Source organism: Sturnus vulgaris, chromosome 2 (assembly GCF_052056855.1).
Source record: "Sturnus vulgaris isolate bStuVul1 chromosome 2, bStuVul1.hap1, whole genome shotgun sequence".
NCBI lineage: Eukaryota > Metazoa > Chordata > Aves > Passeriformes > Sturnidae > Sturnus > Sturnus vulgaris.
The window spans coordinates 37,753,925-37,775,418 of record NC_142244.1 but is presented as its reverse complement, the minus strand read 5'-3'; the positions used below and the strand labels follow the sequence as shown (position 1 = coordinate 37,775,418).

The 21,494-nt window shown below is 36.9% G+C and overlaps 1 protein-coding gene across 32 annotated transcripts in view; it reads right to left on the bottom strand.

Annotated features, from left to right (window-relative positions):
• DLG2 (discs large MAGUK scaffold protein 2) overlaps positions 1-21,494 on the bottom strand; it is a 982,239-nt gene that overhangs the window by 351,762 nt on the left and 608,983 nt on the right. For all 32 annotated transcript variants that reach the window (XM_088159292.1, XM_088159294.1, XM_088159295.1 and 29 more), the window contains one exon: positions 15,051-15,101. In XM_088159292.1, coding sequence (XP_088015418.1) covers positions 15,051-15,101 — 51 coding nt within the window. The remainder of the gene's footprint in view (positions 1-15,050; positions 15,102-21,494) is intronic.

The following is a 21,494-nucleotide window of genomic DNA, read 5'->3' as shown; positions in this document are numbered from 1 at the left end:
TCTGGCATTAATCTGAACTGTCTCCCAGATGTGTTCTGGTTAGATATGTCAAGAAGGAAGACTTAAAGCCACTTGTTAAAATTTCAGATTGTTCAGAAAATACTTCTGTATCCTAGCAATGAAGCAAATGAGGATTCTGTTATTTCAAAATGAAAACAAAGATACATTCCTTTCCCTATATCAGACCAGTAGTCAGTAAACTGCGTATCATAAATAGCATCCTGAATAATAATTTTAGCAAATATTTTGAATACTAAAAAGACCCAGCACTTCAAGAAGAGATAATCCATTGCAGCAGAAATAGAATGGGAGAGAAAATAGAACGGGACCTGAGATCCAGTTTTGTAGCTACTTTCCGAGTTCACACCTAGTGTTGTATTTAGATCTTAGAATAAAACTTTTTAAAATGAAAAATACCCTTGTAGTTCCTTAAAAAATTGCCAGTCTTCTTGGGAAAGTTTAACATCCTTGGGCTACAGAAACAAATTCCCTCTAATCTTTTGCATTTCTAATATTCAAGATCAGGAATTCTGACTCCACAGCAGCTTTTCTCTCCACTTGCTCCTTTAGAAGGAAGGGTCAAGCATCTCAGTACCCTGTGGATGCAAGTTACCTGAGGACTAAAGTGCTTTCTTAGGAAATGGAAACTGTGTTCATAGCTCCTCCCCAGACTAAAGATGTTCATCATCCATCTCTCCACCTGAATGGTGAGACAGTAACTGCTACCACACATCCATTCTTCCCTGCCCATTAAATGGGGCAGGTTGAGAGAACATCTGGGCAATGAAACTTCTTAAACCATTCCAAACTCAGGGGCATCACGTTCACAAGTGGTGCCAGTTGAAAGACAGTGATGATGATCTATGGCAGCAGCACTTCCAGGAAAGTGCAAGACTGGAATTAAGATCCCCAGCATCACTTGCAGCACATTTGGACGTGCAAGTACTCTATTAAGAGTTTTATCTCTGTGGCTGTTTAGGCCATCTGAGTCCCTTTATGAATCTGAGCCACAAACACCACCTTAAAAGGGTGACAGCTCCCTTCCTCCTGAATATGGGGAAGTGAATTTGTAATTACATTATCCTGTGAACCACTTGTTTATTTTTTTCTTTCAAACCTGATCGAAAAAACCCAAAACTCACGAATTCTGATAACCACTTTACCAGGTATGTTCACAGACGCATGACTTTGATTTTTGCTTATTTTTAAAGTTAATGACATAGTTAACTATTACACTGTAACATCATCAAGAAACTTATGTTTTCCAAAGGGAAGAAATCAATTAACCCCAATTTTAAAGAACTCTGAAAGCTAGGGCATCAGTAAGATAAAGATAAAACCAGAACAAAATAAAAATCATCAATGGAAATAGAAGCATTTGCTTTTTGATGGCATTTTCAAGGATATTTTTTGTTATTCTAAATAAGAAAATATTTTTAAAATCTTAAGATCAAAAAAGATTTGGGCCCATTGATATTTTGATAAACTTATTATTTTGGAAATAATGTTTACAGTTCTAGTTTCATTTTCAATTTTTAAAAATAATGCTATTCAGTTTCTCAACAAACCCTTTCTCTCCTGTAGATCTCTATGTAGTCTAAAATTCACCTGCAACTAAACCCACCTGGTTTGGAGCTTTTTTTTTTTCATTTGTTTCCTATCAACCTATTCATGACTGTTTTCCACTGCACACCTGACAACCAGGCATTTTTTGGGGTATTTCAGACATGGTTTTACATCAAATAAGTTGTTTTACAATGAGCCTCAAACTAATACTGGCTCTGTGGTATATTGGAATATATTGACTAAATTTAGCATCATAGTACTGTCAGTGTATTGCACATTTCTGTTCAGAAACAGTTAATGTGGTTGTGCTCTCTGTAGTGCTTCATTATTCAATTTGACTTTTGCATTTTTCATAGACACACTCTGTTTATCAGTGAACCAAGAGCTTTTATATCTGTAAGTCTCCTTTGCTAGTTAGTCATGGTATCTAGAGAGTTGATTTACCTGAGATAATACAATAAAAGCAAAATGTTTGTTAAGTGTAACAGAATCATATAACAGGAATGAAAATCTGACAAATTCCAAAGCATACATTTGTGTCCCATAACAGCTGTTATTGTTTTTATTTCCTCTTCATGTAGGCTGCTTTTGTCTAATGCCTTCTTCTCATTTAAAGTTCTGTTTATCTCAAGTGTGTGTTATTTCAACCACTTTACCTTGGCAATTGTTTTCAGTGAGCATGTACCTTTGACAAATACATTATGGTTATACTTGATACCTCCTCCACTAAATTCTGAACAGATCTGAACAAACTAAAGACAGGTTTTCCTGAAAGTTTCAAATAGCCTATAAAAAAATCACTTCAGCCACATACAGTTCAGCCTCCATTTATGGCAGAATGTTTTCCAGTGATGACACCCTGATGTACCATTTGGTAAACATTAAGAACTTGTGGGGTTGGCCTCTACTGACTCTGGTCCCCATTAAAATGATAACATTCAACAGCAGTGCTTATGCTATTTAGCACCTGAAATACTCTATTCCTCAGAGCAAGGAGATAAATACATTTAAATTACAAATACAGTTTTGAAAAAAATTACCTTTATAATTATGTCAAAGTACATAATCATTGCCTAAAAGTTAATCTAAGACAGAGGACGCAACTGGATCATTTACCTTGAACTTCTGCCTAATATAGGCCATAGGACCTACTTAAATCCTCTCAGGAGAAAAATGTCACTTAATTCCACAATGTCTCTTTCTTATGCAGAGCAATTACTGCAAAAAGGAGGCAAAAGCCAGCCAGAACAGGCTTGCAGTTTCTGCCCTTATAGAAATTGAGCACACATCTGTCTCCCCGAGAATTCTGTTTCTCAAACAAAAACTGTAGCTTTAATGCCTTCCTTGCTTAATGCCTCCTACTTGTCATAAAAGAAGGATGGCATTAAAGGCTGATATGTTGTTTTTGAGCATTCAGTTTGCCTTGCTGATTCCTTAAAAATATGCCACAACCACAGCTATGTGTCACATATACACACCAACAGGGCTGAACCTGATCTTCATCAGTGACATCCTGCTGCGTCCCTTGTCCTTCCCAAAATGCCTGGTTTTGCCCTTTATCAGATCAGTTAGTGTCTGACAACCCTTTCTGAATTCATGAATGCTATCTCCTTCCTAATACTTTTAATATGCTCTTCCCCCCCCCTTTTTTATCAGCTGCCTTTCCTAAAACTTTCATCCAGTCCTGCTCTCTTGCCATTGCTGACCTATGACCACATTTGTGTCCAGTCTCAGCAGTCTAAATTCAACATCAAACCATCAGCTCCCGTTACTGCCTTCCAGACAGGATGCAGAACAGTCTCTTAAAGGTTATCTCTCATTAAAATGTATGTTTTCTCTCACCAAGGCACCTCATAATTTCCTCCCCCAAGAAAATAAATTTATGAAGGTACCTGTGTCTCTCACCAAGTATGTCTTCCAAGGTCACAGTAACCCTCAAGGTCTACCCTAAAAACACTTCAGTTATCAGTATCTCGTTCAGGTAGAATTCAGCAAAAAATTCCAGAAGTTTTACACATCAGGTGCCAATTCCTGTTATTTTGTGTTTGGCTGATGACCAGCCAAGAAGGCCCAGCACTTCTTTTCAGTTTTACTGCTTTTGAGAGTCCTTGATTTCATACACAGGTTGCATTTTCTTTCTTGACACATGACTTCAGACTCAGCCAGTGTAAAATACCTGTGTTTTACCCAGAATAGCCTAGCAGTCCTTTTTCCTCTAACTTACACAGACACTTTGATCAATCACTCTATCCATCTAACCTTTTTAAACATCACCAGGGCATTAGCTCTCTTTCAATATGTTCAAATTTCTTCAGTACTCAAAGATCTTTTGGCAACTCAGCACAACAGATGCAGATGCTGTTCAACTATCTCCTTTAGAAATCATGTTGGAAAATGAAGGCCTAGCTCATTCTCATAATTAAAGATAGTTCTGGGGTTTATTCATACACAGTTACATTAGACTGAGTCCTTGCTGTATCTGAATTTCTCTGATTTCCTTCCACCTAGTTAAAGTAGTGCTGAAGTTTCAGGAAGATCATGGGTTTTCTCAGCCTGTTTTGATGGATATTTCTCTGCTGTTGGGAGAGATGAGCAATGGCATTGCTTGGAGGTAGAAAACACAGGAGACATTGATTTTTAATGGCCTTTGTTACTTTAGCTCAATGTAGCAGTCACATTTTCCTTTTTACTGCAGGTCTACACACACACACAATCTTAGCTCGCTCATTTCTCCCTAAGCTACATTATAACCAGTACAGCTAAAAAAGCCATATTCATTTTCAAAGCTTCCTTCCAGAAAAGCCTTCCTCCCACTTGAATTACAACAATAGATCTCTAGATCTCCCATGACAATGCTTAATATGAAATCTCTATGCATATTCATTTAATGTAAGTTGCATAGGTATAGCATTTCTCCTTGCTTAAAACCCCAACTAAGATTTCAATATTCAGTGTTTAAATTATATGTTTATTGACAAAAATATGTAAAAATACCTCACTGTGTGATGTAGTCTTATTTCTGCTTTGCAAATTTAATAAAAGTATCGATTTGTCAAATATTTATTATAATTCCTAAATAAATACTGGATGCACATATTTTAGCCATCTTAGTAATTCAAGAGACATTAGAAGAATATAAAAATGCAATCTTCTTTCCCATATTTCCTAAACTTATGTAAGTTTTGCAGCATTACTAAAGTCCTTAATACCCATGAAATAGGTACTTTTCACTGTGTACTTTTCAAAGTGGAAAGGAGGCTACTAGACTACAGATCCTAAGACATGTGTGTTTTCATGCTATTTTTACAGCTGCCCTGCTCTTTCATGCTGCAAGTTTCCCCCTCATGAAATACAATGGAAACACAAAGTACACGATCATCCTCCTCACAGTTAAAATACTTATTTTCTCTTTAAAGCACTCTCCAACATTAGCAAATAATGAAGTTACAAGCCCATACTTTATTTTAGTGGTTTGCTTTTGGGAGGGGAAAGGGGGTTGGTTGTTTTTTCCTATACAGTGTAATCTCTGTTAATGACCATATTTGTATTACATTGCTACCAGGAGCTCTCTTCTCCTTTGCAGGTGAGGTATAGGAAATGTGGAACAACATAAACTCTGCAAACTTAAAAAGCACTCAAAAAATTAATTATACATAGAATTCAGTCAGATTTCATCTATCACATTAAGTTGCATAAGGTGACTTTCAAGCCATGCTTGAGTCTCACCAGCTAGGTCAAATTCTTAGGGTAAAGCAGTATCTGGCAATATGAAACATGCATGAGCAGCATGCAACTGCTTTTCATCTGCTTATTGCTTCACATACCTGGAGTTACCTTATCCATTTGATATCTAGTTTCAGTTTTAAACACGGGGAAAAAATTGAGAGGGAACAGTCTAAATCATACAATTTCCAAGAACTTTCACATGCTACAAAGTGGGCCATTGCTCCTGCAAAACTACTTTGCAAAAGAAGTATGTCAGATAAATTCTTAGCCCTCTTCTGACAAAGAAAAGCTTTTCTCCCCTTCATAGAGGTAAAGATAAGCTATAAGGGGTAGTTCTAAATGGAAGACAAATGAGCCTGTGACTGCTTCAAATACAAATGCATATGAACAGAAAATAATTGCAATGCTGCAGCCAAAGAACAAATTAGAATTTTTTATTGGGATAATGTGTTAAAGTGCACGGCAACAACAGTTACAGAATTCAGTCTGGGTAATCCAACGATTTTCCCCCTTATTTCCTCTACATCTTTGCAATATCTTTCCCTACCAAAATGGCATACTGATTCCTCAAGGTTTTGCAGCCCTAATTTATGCATTACAACTGATTCTATATTTTAACAAAAATGGAAAGCAATTTTCTGCAATGAAAAACATGACTTTTCCTAAGAGACAAATCCAGTACATCAAAGATGCCTTTTTAAAGTCCTGCCTCGAAAATGACCATCTTGGCTGCAAGGTGATTATTATCATCTCCAGAACGAGTCATTTTCTACTGGTAAATTGAGGTTCATTTTCCCCATTTACTTAACTGTACATATTTTAAATCTACATGCTATTTACCAATGACAGTTGCAAAACTAAGTGAAAACTCAGTCAAATCAATGCTTTGTAGCTCATATTTCTTTTTCTGCACTGCTTTCTCAGACTTTCTGCAAAAAAGATCCCTACATACTTCCTTGGAAAAGACAGCATATAGCTGATTTTTTAGTGTATACATACCCTCCCACTAGTGCTCCAGAAGCTTCTATGCAGAGCTGGAATATTTATTTGAAAGTCACACTTGAAGCTCTGCTCATTAGTGACTAGTGGTTATAGATGAGGTGTACCACAGGATGGGTTTCCTTGGGTGGTACACTTAGGTTGATTTCTCTTAGCAGGCTTTTTCAGAGAACTGTAGAGTCATTAAGGTTGGAAAAGACCTTTGACCAACCTTTGACTGAGTACCACCACTCCCACACGAACATTTTCAGGGATGGTGACTCCACCGTTTGCCTGGGCAGTCTGTTCCAAAATGCCAGTTTATGCCAGGTTGGAAAAGTCAAACTGTGTGAAGCATAATGTCTATTTGTTTGCACTTCCTGAAAACTGGGACACAATCCAAACACTGAGAACACCCTTAAATCTGGTTTAAGCTCCTGCAAAATTATTTCTGGGCAAAATTAAGCTGGAAATTTGCTCTTCTCCATCAGACTGGAGAACTAGGCTATAGCACCAAAGGCAGCGCTGCTTCATTGTACAAAGCTTTTCTTCCCTTAGATCAATATTATCCTCTGCACACTTAAGTATTCCTTTCAGAAAATGCACTATTCTGCAGATTTGACTTCACTGTCTAGCAGCTTCACAAACTGCCTATATTAGACTCTCACTTTCCAAACACCAAAGAGAAGTGAGACAAAGCTTGGACTTCAGCTACAGATAAAAAATAGTCTGAAAGGCCTCATCTTAAATAGGTTCATCTGAAGTAAAGGCAATTTTCATGTAAAGTTGTAAATAATACAAAAAAGCAGCAGAATTACCCCCTGAAAACTGTATGTTGAGAGTGAGTTGGGAAATGAGAGAAAAGCAATAAATGGGTGATATTACCTGAAAAATAAAATGTCAACATAATAATAATAATAATAATAATTTAAAAGAACCAGCAGCAGAACATTGCCTCGAGGCAGCTATGATTTGCATGAAGTAACTTTTCAAATAATAGGTAACTCAAGGTCTCTGTGCTCTTGGCACAGTTAAAGGGATAAGATTCAAGTAGAGATAAATATGAATAATGCTTTTTTCCCCTATACTCACAAAGGTAGGTTTTGAACTCTTAACCAAATGATGATCAACTTTTCAACTTTTCTTCAGTTTTGATATGGAATATATATATTTTTCCCTGCAGTTGATTTATTTTGTTTCTCTTCACTTTGAGAGCACTTTGTAGTACTGTGTTAGTGTCTTCTTTCTAGTGTCTGTATTTTCTACTGGCATGCTCTCCCTGAACAAATTCTCTGTGAGTTTTCAATGCAGAGAGTTTAACTAACGTCAGGCTTACAATTCAATATATTGGAGAATGAAATTTACTCCTCTGAAACAAAACATCTCAATGTGTTATTAAATTAAAAAAAAATTACAAACAATCTCCAGTTTTCTTTGTCTTGTTGAGCATTCTTCAAAGCTTCAAATTATGTTGAAAAAACAATGCCATCATGAGCTATTGTAACAAAATATTCAGTTATTTGAAGTTTCTCACTTAACAAAAAAAACTCCTATCTTCCCTGGACCTGAGGACACATTGAAAGAAACTGTGAATCCCTCAGAAGAAATACCCAGGAATTCCTAAATGAATCAATGAATACATAAACATTCAAAATCACATATACAAATGAATAAAAGCCTAATTAATCCACAGTAATACAATTATTCTTTGCCTTAGAAAGCTTGAGTCATCAGGTGCAAATCCAAGCTGTGTAATTTTTTACTATGAAATATAAAGCTAACACACATGCACGGGTAGAGACATCCTTCACTGCAAAAATGCCCTTAGAGGAATTTAAATGGCATTTCAGTAATACATCCAAAGAAATACACCATTCTGATTTATCCAAGCTAGCATCCATGCAGTGTTTTTCAGACATTTAGATTTAGAAGCAGAATTCTAAGAAAATAATATGAAAACAATAATTTCTTTGATAGATACCCAGAGGGAGCTAAATGTATAAGTGTTATTTCAGCTTCTTTTTCTAAGTACAGGCTAGTATAGTACAGTGTAGCAGGTTTTCTCCTCCTCTATTCACTTTTAGCCTTTTCCTCTCCTTTGTCTCCCCTTTCACCCTTTGCAGATTTCCTGCCATGCCTATTGGGATGACAAGTGCTGCCACTACACAGCTGGGAAAGGATGTACCCTCTGCACAGCTGTAGCAATGATGAAATGTAGGGCAAATCTTCCTTATAAATAAAGGTTCAAGGGAAAGCCACTGGCTTTCTCAGCATTTTCCCTGGAAAACTCAGAATCTTCTGGCAGCATGTATTCTGAAGCAGTGCAGACACCACTATCTGGAGATTAGACCAGTCCTAATCCTGTCACTGTTTCCAGGATACTATCAGTGCTGCAGCAGTTCTACTTCAACATGCTCCATAGCCATGAAATTGCTAACAGCAATTTAATAAATAAAAACAGTTTGTTCCCACCTCTAAGAGGGGTTTAGTATCTGACAGCTGTTCCTTCACTTCTCTTAGTCTTCACTTTCAGTAGTCTTCAGTAAAACAGTTATGTGGGCTTATTGATTTCCACTCCCAGAAACTGAATGGGGAGGATGACAGCTAGGAACATCAGGCAGGAGCCTCTGTTTCTCAAGGGTAGGGCACACCCTCTCCCAGCATTTCTCCTTTTCCAAGCACACCCTGGATTGGCACGTTTTGTACCTCTACTATGCACGGGTGGAACAGGCCCCCACAAGACATGTAGTACAGCCCTACAACCAGGAATAGTTTCAACATAATGACTCTGACAGAATAAGAACAAAGTTTCCCAGTGATTAGTTATATTTTGGGTACCAAATTAGGGCTGCTCTGAGGTGAAAGAAAATAAAAAACACCCAGACTCCTCCAAAGAATCTTAATTTGGGTCATTGAACTAAAGCAACCAAATTCTGCAGTTGTTTCAGAAAATGTTGACCTGGTATTTCAGCGTCCCATTGGCAGGACTTCACAACAGACCCCTTTAGTTTCTTTCATTGATCACTTCAGCACAGCCTCAGGTCAAGGCAAAATCTGGTAAGACACAAGAGATGAAAGGAGAACAAAGACCTTGCTTCAGGGGCCAGAGCCTGCCCTTTCCAGTACTTACAAACCTCCCTGAAGGTGAACAACAGTCACTGACACAACTAATCACCAGTCTCAATGCTAAACTGTGATTGGAATTACAATGCAGAACAGAATTTCCTGCACAGAGACTGCATGCACTACACATGTATTTTCAAGGATTTCTCAATTTCTTATCTCACAGAACTTCGTTTTATACACAGAGAAATACACTATGCAGACTCTGTATGGATACACAAGATATTAGTATTTCAAATTGAACAACTATGAAAATGATGGGATTTTCATTTTCTGTTTTCTTATAACATGGTACCATAAATAAACACTTCTGCTTTTTCTTGTAGGCCCCTTCCAGGAAAAAGAATCCTGTGGGTGAGCTTTCTAGCAATAAACACCTGTAGGTCACTAGTCTACAATCAATCTGGTATAAACTAGTCAATAAGAGGGATTTTGTCTGTGAATTATAATTTATTTCAGTTTGAGGCTGAAAGAGTAACTACCACCTAGGAAGTAAGCAGGCAAAGCCTATCAAAGAAGAAATGTACTAAAGGCACAGAGAAAGCTTTCAACTATAAAGAAATCATTTACAGGTCTGCAAAAATAACTCAGAGAGCAACTCTTGAGTTTGGTGGAGCCCATCAGGTACCTGAGGGACACTCACTTTAAAAGATTTACTTTCTCCTGTTGTAAGATGCCAGATTACTCCACTGGGGCTGTTGATGGTTGGATATTGATTTTTGCACTCTGGACTCTCAAAAGGCATCTACAGCATACGCTCTTAAACTTTGAAAATACTTTTCCTAGTGGCCATTTCTTGACCACTCCCTTCCACTCTTATTTCTGAAACAATTAAAGGAGGACTGTCCTGGCACTGTGATGTCCTACAGTCTCAGTCCTGAGAGATCAAAGCAGATTGGTGCATGAACTGCTGTTTTAAGACCTTAAAAAAAGGCAGAAAGAGGATTCACTACTGACTAATAGTGAAAACCTTTTCCCCCAGACATACAAGCAAATGGTGATCTTGTTTGGTGAGAAGCTGGACATATCTTGAGTGTATCCTGGCCTGCCTCAAAGCAGCATGGCCAATAGATCAAGGGAGGGAATTCTGTCCCTCTAGTCTGCCCTGGTGAGCCCCCACCTGGAGTGCAGCACCCAGCTCTGGGACCCCAGCATAAGAAGGATGTGGATCTGGTGAATGCAGAGGAGACCATAAAGGTGATCAGAGGGCTGGAGCAATTCTCCTGTGAAAACAGGTTAAGAAAGTTGGAGCTGTTCAGCCTGGATAAGAGAAGGCTCCGTGGAGATCTTAATGCAGCCTTTCAGTACCTAGAGGGGGCTTCAAGCCATAATTTCACACAATACTCTGAGTTGGAAGGGACCCACAAGGATCACTGAGTCCAGTTCTTGGGTGAATAGCCCAAATGGGGATTGCACACACGACCTTGGGTGTTGGTGTTTTTAGAATCATGTTCTAACCAGCTGACCTAATCTAAGGTCACCTATGACTAGTTCTAGTTAAGATTTGAGTAAGTCCTTCACTTTGGTGAAATGTAGAAACCCAATCTTTTAAAGAACTATATTCTCCAAGTAGAAAAATTAAATCTTCTCAGGGTGGTGCTTGACTTCACTGAACTATCAAGTCAAAGGAAAGAAGAGACAGAGTAGATTTTTTATTTTCTCCACTGAACAGAACCTGCGGTGGATACAGAATTAAATTTATCAGAGTTAACACAGCACACTCCAAGATGATAAATCATCATTGAGAATTTACTCTTTTGGAATATGATTCCATGAATATATTTAACCTGATTTTCTAAGGAAATAATTATGCTATGTGAGCATTCATACCTGTCTCTCTCTCAGCTGTAGTGAGACAATAGGCAATTGCAATGAAATCTGAAAAAGTGAGGAGGAAACAAAACAACAGGTTCCTAAAAACTTTGTATAACTATGTAGTTAATTAAAAAACAGGGACATTCTGAGTGTAACCTGAATTGTTATGATAGGCCAGAAAATTCACAGGAGTATAAAAGAAAAAGAAATAGAGATCCTTCATACATGTCTCAGGCTTGGGAAAATTCTCAGTCAGAGCTTAATATTTTCAGATTGACTGACCAAGGTCAGTCAATCTTAGGATGCATTTGCATCCTAAGGGATGGGAACTAGATGTCTTTAATTCCAGTGTTGATAGAATTTGATTTTTCCAAACAGTCTATTCCACAAAAACTAATATCACCCTTCTTTTATACAGATAAAAAATGAAAATACATACTGAACATGAAAAGAATCTATTGAAAACAGTTATACTAATCATAAGTGTGCTCTTTTTGTGCAACATCTAAAAAGCAGGCAATGTTAGATGAGCAAAAAGGTTCTGTGATCTCAACTCAGATGCTGAACTCAGCATAAATCCAATATGAATCATTAAGCGACCCACTGTCTTTCTTAACTTCTCTTCAGGGTAAGTATTTATATTGCCTGATATTCTGACCTCTATTAAAATCCTCTCTTCAGCATCTGTCTCCCAGCACAGCACTTGTACCAAGGAGTCATTCAATTAAAACTTTCCTCTGGCTTAGGAAAGTTGGTTAGGCTTTATACCAGAGACTATTTGATTATCTCTTACACTGACCACTGATTTACAAATGCAAATAAGTCTCCTGATAGCACTGGGTATGATTTTTTCAAGTCCTTCAGTAATGGAAGACTAACATCACTGCACTAATACGAATTATTGTATGCAGAGTTTCCTTTTTAAAATGTATTCAATATTCAAGCTAGAGCAAGGTACTATTTTATTTTTAAGTATTTTGTCTGAGTGTGCATTCGGGCATTGTACTTTTTTTACAAATCACAAAGTTTTAGTCTACATACAGATCTGTATTTTATGCTGGTAAATTGGCAGAGAATCTCACATATTCTCTGAGGTATGTCAAGGAATTCAAACTATCTTCCTTTTTTTTTTTTTTCTCCACATCAGAGAATTTGTTTGATTTCTTTTAACTCTGTAACTGTTATTCAAGTGTGTTCTTATGAGAGCTTTAAATGATTTAACAGTGAGCTCAGAGATTGGTGAAGGTACCAGATAAGTGGCTAGCACCAGCGAGGAGTAAAAGGATAAGAGCATACACTAAAGAGAGGACTGACAGGGGTGTACTTACAACTTCTTTAACTCCTGGAAGCAGCAATGATCACAGATTTAAGGAGGATCAGCCTCAAATTAATCGTCTATGTCAAGTCTCACTGAAGCCTTTTAATCTCAAGTCCCCAAGTTTTTTTAACTGCAAACTAGGGCACAACATTTTAAACAGAAACAACTGAATAACATTATTTCAAAGAGAATTTTTTTTTTTAAAAGCTTTCATCAAAAGCCCCCTGTAACCTTGCAGTCAACTTCCTGGTACACCAGAAAGGTCTTGGGCAGCTCGGGAACTCTCAGCAAGTCCTGTGCTATCCTCCCACCAGACCATTGGCAGAGTTTGCTCTCGCATTTTTGGGACCCTGCTGATCTGCTCTCCAGCTCCACACTGGACACTCTGCCAACATGCACACAGCAGTCTTATTTTACCTCATGAGATGAGAACATCTCCTCACCCTGGAGCAAGGCTCATACCAAAGCCAGTACCTCTCTTCAGGAAGAGGTCCCACAAATCCATGTCACCTACGGATGAAGGTGATCTCCTAATAAGCACTGGGAAGTGCTCTGAAGTTATCAGTCCCTTACCACCTTCCTTTTCATTCTATTATTAAAAATAAGGCAAGTGAGAGTGCTTTTGCCCTAATGCACCTTTAACCATTTTTTTTCACATTTTAAAATCTTTAAATTATACTGACCATTTCAAAATATGTATAAATTTACTGAAGAAAATATTTGATCGTTTTGGGGATGCAGTATTCTGTGACTTGAATAACTGGACTAAAATGTAAAGTTTATTACCAGCTGTAAACTGTAAAAACTACATTTTTCTCCCTCAATAGCAGCAATCTTAATATATTTTGCAGCTCTGCCATTAAGTACAGAGAGATGATTTCCCTCTAATTTCTAAAAGCAGTTTTGTGGAAGAAAATGGGTAATCAACATGGAGAATGTCTTTTTTTCTGAAAACACTTTTAGTCTGACATAAATGACAGTTATTTAAAGGCAATCACTTGTGTTTTATATCTCACACAAAAACCAGCAGACACAGTACCCTGCCTTTGAGACAAAACACTGATACATGTGACAGAACATTTCAAGCAGTAGTAATCAGAAGCCAAAGATCCAGTATCATCAGAAAACAACTGAAACATTGTCCATTAAGATCTGTATCTCTTCTTGCTATTGTTGTTCAGCCTTTAGCTGCTATTACACTGCACCATGAATAACCAATTATCCTCATCTGACAGGTACAGGAGATGCAAATCACATTCGTTCTGCAGTATGTACACTGATAACTCACACATCTGTTAAAAATAAAGTGCTTTTCAAAATATCACCCAGGAGGCATGTGTTCTGTTTTCTGTTCAGTGACCTTTGGAAACTCTAGTCCAATGAATAACTAGTGATGCACGAGTAAGCTGGGAGACAGCAGAAGAAAAGTGCCTATAACCTTAGATGTTATCTGTTATGAAGATGGCTATGATAAAAAGATACATTGTTCTTTCATAATTTGCCTGAGAGAGCAAATCAATGAGAACATAAACTTGCATCCCTTTAAGTTTAATGGTTATGGAATTAATTATCCTGGACAATTAAAAATATAACATGCAGAAAAAGTGCAGCGAATTATATAATTTAAGTATCTAACTTAATGGCAATTTGCTACTTTACAGGCATTTGTTCACACAGCATCAACCACATCTTGATAAATCTGGCCTTCCAGTCAATCATTTAATGTAGAAAGAAGCTGAACTGTGCTTCAAGATGGAAAAACTCCATATTCCCAAGATGCTGGTAGAACACCAAAGGAATTCTGCAATGACATTCTCGCATCCCTTAGAAACCTTTGTAAGCAGTGTGACACATTACAAAGCTTAGACTTTCTTTCTCGAACCCTACACAGCCCATATGGCCCTGATCTGTGTCACACAAAGTCAGCACTGTAGGACAGCAGCTACCTAACCAAAAGGCAAGGAAAAAACACCAAATCAAGGGAGACATGGTACAGCACATTTTGCTTTGGCTTTGGTGCTACATCACCAACAAAGCCTTCCCTGCAAGCCCTGATTACAGCTCAGATAATTCAGCTCTGAGTAGGCATATCTTTTATGCATAGATATGGTCTATAGCTTTTATATACCCATTTGAACATTAAAAACCCTTTTGAAATTTTTCTTTTATAGTATAACATTACACATCCTCTATCATACACATATGTCAGGAAACCAAAGATTTTTAAAGAGAAAACATTCCAAATTCCAGTTGGCAAGCTAAAAAGGCCAAGTCATTGAGGCTCTTCATAATAACCAAACACCCACTGTGTTTGTGTCAGTGTCTGAGCACTGACAGACTTATGAGGAAGAAAGGCATTTTGAATGCAAGTAGCTAAACCTGAAACTTCTTAATAGCATGAAAGACTTCTCTTGTATCACTCATATTTTTACAGGTTAGACTAAACAATGACACCTTTATTCAAAATATAAACAATTTATAAACAGATTATATTTTCCCATAAGAGAGAATAAATTATACTTACCCTCTCCAAAGTAATTTCTTCAAATTCATATTCAATTTCTGTTCCATTGACCTAAAGAAAATAAAACCAGAAAATCCCTTAAATTCACATGGAAGGTAAATTCACAGGCATACTGTACAGCTGTTCCAGTATCATTAGTCTACTGAAGCACATTTTTCAACACACAGCTGAGGAGTTCTAAAGTACAGACTACTTAACTCCCCTTTGTCTTGGGGGTGCATAATCAGGTTTATAAACTGAAAGCAGTAAAAGTTCAGTACATAATGGCTATATAAATCACCAACATAGTGACACTGATATTTGATGGAGTATGTTTGTGGACTTTGTGCTAATGTTTAAATAGTTTCCAAAGTAGTAATTTCAAGTAAAATAGAAGACCTGCTTCTAATATTCTCACAATGGAAGACAAATTATTTATGCATTTTCTTACAAGCTCCAATGTACAATTTACAGCTTACAATTTACATTGCAATAGAAAAACAGACAGAAAATTCACAGTACTTATGTAAAACTCACTCACTGATACATACACTGAAATACATCTTGTTTACTATATTAACCTAGGGCAAGAACATGACAGAGGACCTTTGCAAGAGACAGCTGAATGGCAAAAAGGCACAGAATGTTAATGTAATTCCTATGCTGAGTCCCAGTGTCAAAATAAATTAAGCTACAAAATGTAGTGCACCAAAATGGATTGTGTTGGACAAGAAATGTATCAGCTGAGGAGATGACACTGATTTAAGCAGTATTCCAAAACTTCTTCCAGTGTGACATGGATTTTTTTTTTTTTGTTCCTCCAGGCAACTCATTTAACATACCTTTCTTCCTTTTCTCATTTCTTAAATGTGTAGAGTAGAGCATCTGAGAAAGCTACAAAGGCTCACTATATTGCAAGTAAAATGCAGAGCAATGAAAATATATTTATCATTAAAATCTCAGAAGAATTTCAAAGCATCACTTTGATACAACTAGTCAGCATTTTTTTTAATTGGCCAGAAAGTATTGATTAATTAAAAAAAAAAGAAAAAGAAAAATATATTAATCATGCTATTTTATTTTTTTGTAATGATGGGATATGCCCTGGAAAATAGCTTTCCTTTACTGTTTTACTTAAATTTATACTTAATGAAAAAATATATTTTTCAAGACCTAAACTGAAGGAAAGCATTCGAACTGACTTCATCCTGGAGGAACAAATTTGTTATTTCTCAAAACAAGAACATTTATCACTCCCCCCCACTCCCAACTGCTAATTTTCTGTATTAGATTCCTAACTGCAATCATAAAACACTGTACATAAATCATTCTTTATCTAGTCAAGCACCTTTCAAATGTAATTAGGTACTTCTCTTGTGAATATTATAACAAGGTACATGTACCTGCCAAACAAAAGCTTCCTCTAAAATCCACCAACTATTTAATTTGTTTACAATTCAAGATCTGATAAACCATGAAATTAGTAATAGAAGTACAATCCCCAGAATCTGTGTTGAAAAGGAAAGAGAGAAAAAAGTCCAAACAAACACTTAATGTTTAACAATTGCATGAAATCACACCATCAATGAATATAATATTTAATACATGCATAATATTTGGGTTTTTTAGTTTATTACGACTGGGTAATGACATCACATTACACTAACACCAGAGATGAACAAAAAAATTTACTACAGGATGTCTTCTTGTCCTGTGCTATCACTTTAATGCATAGACTCTTTTATTAATATAGGCAACTTACTAAGTATGGAGATCATTATAGCTATTCAATTTTTTGTCCTTTCTTGTCTAATGATAATGAAATCAAAGCTATCTATATGTCTCTGTTTTCATGAACTTCTCTTTCATCTTAGCTTGGTGGATAGCTCTGATCTATGTCTTCAATTCCTCAGTCTTGCTCTATAAAGCTGTCTTTGCTTCACTGCTTATAATCTCTTTTCCTTTGCATTAAAAACTCGTTAGTGCAGCAAAATGGGAAAAAGAGGGATATGAGAAGTGAGCAACCTCTGTGGAAAGATGAAAGGAGAAAACACAAGCTGAATACTCAATTTGTATTTGCACACAAACGATATCTTGCTTATGACCATCTAAGGGGTTTCTATTACATCCACATTGGCAATTCTCAAAATGCCTTCAATTCAAATAGAAATTAATTGCAGCAGAGATCCATTAACAGGCTCCATAGCAGCAGGGGTGATATGAATTAAAAAGCTGATCTTGATCCAGTTCCTTTTGTTATTTAAACATACATGTCTGCATATGCTGTTCACTGCCCTGTTGGTTTTGCTGGTTGCTCAGCAAACCAATGCAGTTATTTCATAGAAAATCCAGTAAGATACTGTACCCACCTGAGGCAGATGGAATGATGCTTTATGCAGTACCACTCATTGCTAGCACCATTTTACTTCATATTTAGACTCTCTGGCTGCACCTACACTGCTAAATTATAGTAAGTTTTCAGCCAAGTCTCAGTGCTTAGGGCTGTTTCTGTCTGGAGCCTGCTGGAAGCAAATAGCCAAGGAGTGAGCCAACAGTTAAGCAGGAAGAGAATCATGGCTCCAGCACTGGAACTGGTTTGTTGGTGCTCTCATTTAGCAGCATATGGACATACTCTCTGTTTTTGTACATTTTTAACTTGACAGTCTCTGGCCTGTCAAAGCACCTAAACAAGCTGTCTGAACCTGCAACTTCCATTTCTTGCAAGTAGTGGCAACCCATTCTCTTTGCATGACTTTTCAAATCCTGCTTTTATATCAGATCGCAGTAAGAACTTAAAGCAAAATTTACCACAGCCTCCATGGTTTTAGATAACTATGAAAAACTACAAACATTTCCATTGAATTTTCTCTTTTCCATATTTAAAGAAATCATCAGCATTTTCCAGTTGTTTGGGAAAAATTCTTTCTCAGCTTCTCAGAGTGCAAGCTTGTCATGACAGATATCTTTAATATCAAATAAAATTTACATTTATAATGCTGAAATATGAGGTAGTCATCTGACTCTATACTCAAGTGAGTAAAAACAGGCACGTGAAGGTCTTAATTAATTTCATCCTCTGTTAGAAATCTCAGGTAGGTGAGGTGAATTGTGCCCAGAGGTTTCCTTTCACTATGTACAGAATCTAAAAACGATGTTAAAGTTAGGTGAGCACTTGCCTTAAATCTGTTTTCTCTGAATTTCTCCTAGCTGTGGACTAGTAACAAATTTCTGCCTAAGAGATGCTGCATGCCTTCCATAATTATGCACCACTAAAGGCCAGATCTCCGGTTTAGCAGCTTTTCCAATTGCTTTTTTGGACTTGTCTGCACCTGTAACTGGCAGCACATGCCTGGCATGACATCCAGCACCTATTCCCACAAGCCCAACTAGTCAGGATATCCACAACTCAATCTTTCCCCTTCTCCAAAACCAAAAACCACTGCTTTTGGATTCTGTCCCTGATTTGGGACACTGATGTGCCCTCCTCTGAGAAAGATGCTCAACAGCACCTGTGACAGTCAGGGGCCACAGGACTGCAGCAGGAGTGGGTCAGGGGTACACACAGTGAGGTCCATGGCAGGACACAACCAACTGCACCCCTTCTTCAGGGCACGGGGGCTGCAATCAATCATGTCTCATCCAGGAACTTGTGTTTCTGGTAGAAGAAAAAACATACTATTGACCAGGACAAAATGTAAAAGTGCTACATCATGGGAGCAGATGTGCATGAAATCTTTAGATCATTTTGAGGGTCTCTTCTATATGACCAACACTCACTTGCAAAGCAAGAAGGTTCCCAGCCTCCTGACCTTACATATGCTCATGATCCAGAGCATGATGAATGCACAGCCCTTCCAGAATAAGTTACCAATCTTTATTCAAGCCCCGATGTTTAAAAAGAATCCCTTGCAAAGGCAAGGTAACAGTTGCCTTCCATTTAGGGCTGCACCTGTTATTCTAGAGGACTCTCCAAAACATTTCACAAGAAAATGTCTTTAAGAAAGAGAGAGATGTAATGTAGGGTAACTATCTCAACTCCACCGTTCAAGAGAGACTTCCTGGCAAAGCTCTCATCGCTATTAGAGCTCACTTGCCTTTCTTAGAAGAAAGCACTACTCATTTTCTGTGACATTTTCAGGAGAGTGAGAAATGAAAAACAGGTAAAGAGAGGTTTTTATACACAATTTTGTGAAAAATCTGAAATAAAGCCTAGCAATGCCAAAGTAAGGACCTGAAAAACTCAGGTTTGTTCCTTTATGAGAACGCACTTACTTTCCAGAAAGTTTCTCTCCTTTATGGTAGTTGAAGGGTGACATAAGCAGCTGAAGTATAAAAATCAGCTCTACAGATTATGCTAAATTCCTAAAATCCTTGAAACAAACATTCTGTTGGGCTTTTCATTTTCTGCCACATACTCTGCCACTTTATTAACACCTTTTAAGATGCTTTTTCTCACAATAACAATAGTAATTTGATACTTTTTTATTTTACTTCTGCAATTATTTGATTTGATTGACTTGTTTACACTCAAAATAGAAACACTGCATAATTCTTCCTTGCTATACTTCTACCCTACTACAACTGCATCCACTCAATAAGATATATATTTCATTATGTGAATTTTAATGGTAAGAATTGTATTATGATAGCAGCAACAACAGAATCAAAACATACAATTTATACAACTGCAATATTTCAAAACTCCTGGACCTAGCCTATCTAATAAAAATTGCCATCAGAGCTGTTTGTTATGATAACTCTTATTTTCAAGAAGAGATTGTTTTGCCTCAAAGTCACATCTGTAGATTTTTATTACAAGCAAAACTCATTTTAATCATAGTTAATTGGGTATTGTTTTTCAGAAAACTGCAAGAAAGAAGACTGCTTCTTCTACTTCTGTTATCATATGCATAGGAAGATAACTACCCTGACATTGATTTTCATTCAACATCCAAAATTTATTCTTTTGGCTGTATGGTTTCTCCAGTTGTCTCATCACCCAAACCTCAGCAGAATACAAGATTGCCAAATTCTTGTACAAGTAACTTCAGGATATATTTGTTCTACAGAAATTTCCAGTTGACTGTATAATTAAGATGGTCATAGACTCAGAGAATCATAGAATGATTTGGGTTGGAAGGGACCATAAAGATATCTATTTTCAAACCCCCTGCCAGGGGAAGGGACATCTTCCACTAGACCATGTCATTTTACATTTCAGAAACAGCAAGCCCATTTGGGTATCTGACAAGCATTAAATAGCCCTTCACAATTTCTGTTTTGTCACCAAAGCTAAAGAGTGATCCTTATTTAGCCCTTTGACAACTCCAGATTTGGGTTCTTTCTTTATTAATTATCAAAGAAAAGTTGCTGATGTTCTTTTGATATTGCTTTCCAAAATCATTAGAAATTTATTTTCTTATTGCATATAAACATACAGAAAACATTCTCCTGATTTCAAATGTGATGACTTTGCATTTTCAAGCTATCCTTAAAAGGCTGGCAAAAAGTTTTTCATGCTAGTCTTTATCAGAGTAAGTGCATTTTATGGGCTATTTATGCAAGATATCCCACATCTTTTTTTAATTTTGGTGCATAACTAAGCCCACTTCCTTCTTCTTACCCATGCTTCATTTATGAAACAAAAAAAAAATATGTTAAGTTTTTGAATCAAAACATATAATAACCTAAAACTTTCTTGTTGTAATAGGACTGTTCTGGTGTGAAGAACAAAGAATAAAAAACCATAAGGTTTTCAAAGAAATTTATACTTTATCAGGAATAAATCAGATCTGACCACCAGTCACTGTACATCCTTTAGGGAAGATACACCCTCAACACATAATTAGCAGAGCTCCAAGAAGTCAAATTCAGCTCTTGGTCAACACCTGCAAAGACCTGCAGTCATTATTATCTTGTACCCTGCTCAAAGGGTGCTGTATTCACTCCTTCTTTCCTTTTTAGATGTCTCTTATATCCTTCCTTCATTTTTATTCAGCCTCCTCTCCAATGATTTTCACAATATTCACCTTTTCCTCTTTCTGCCTCTCTCACTGTTATCCTGGTTTTTCTTGTTTTCATCCCCTTGGAGAAAATACTCACCTAGCAAGTAACAATGGTCACTCTTCTCTGGTTGATTCCCAAATTGCAATTTTATTTTACTTTATCCCATTACTCATATGTTGTTCAGAACAGTCATGCTTTCTTCTGTATTGTGCATCACAATCTCCCAGCTGTAATCACAGCCTCTCATGTCTCCAAGTCAGCCTCCACTGTTTTCCCATTTTCTTTCCTTTCAAGTTTTTTTTCTTCCTTCTTATCACCCAAATTTGTTGTTTTCCTCTCACACACAGATGCACACACACATACCTATAAATTTAAACTTACTTTATCTAATCCCACTTAATCCAAACCATTATTAATGATTAGTTTTCTACCTTCTCATCTTTTCCAACTAAACTTGAA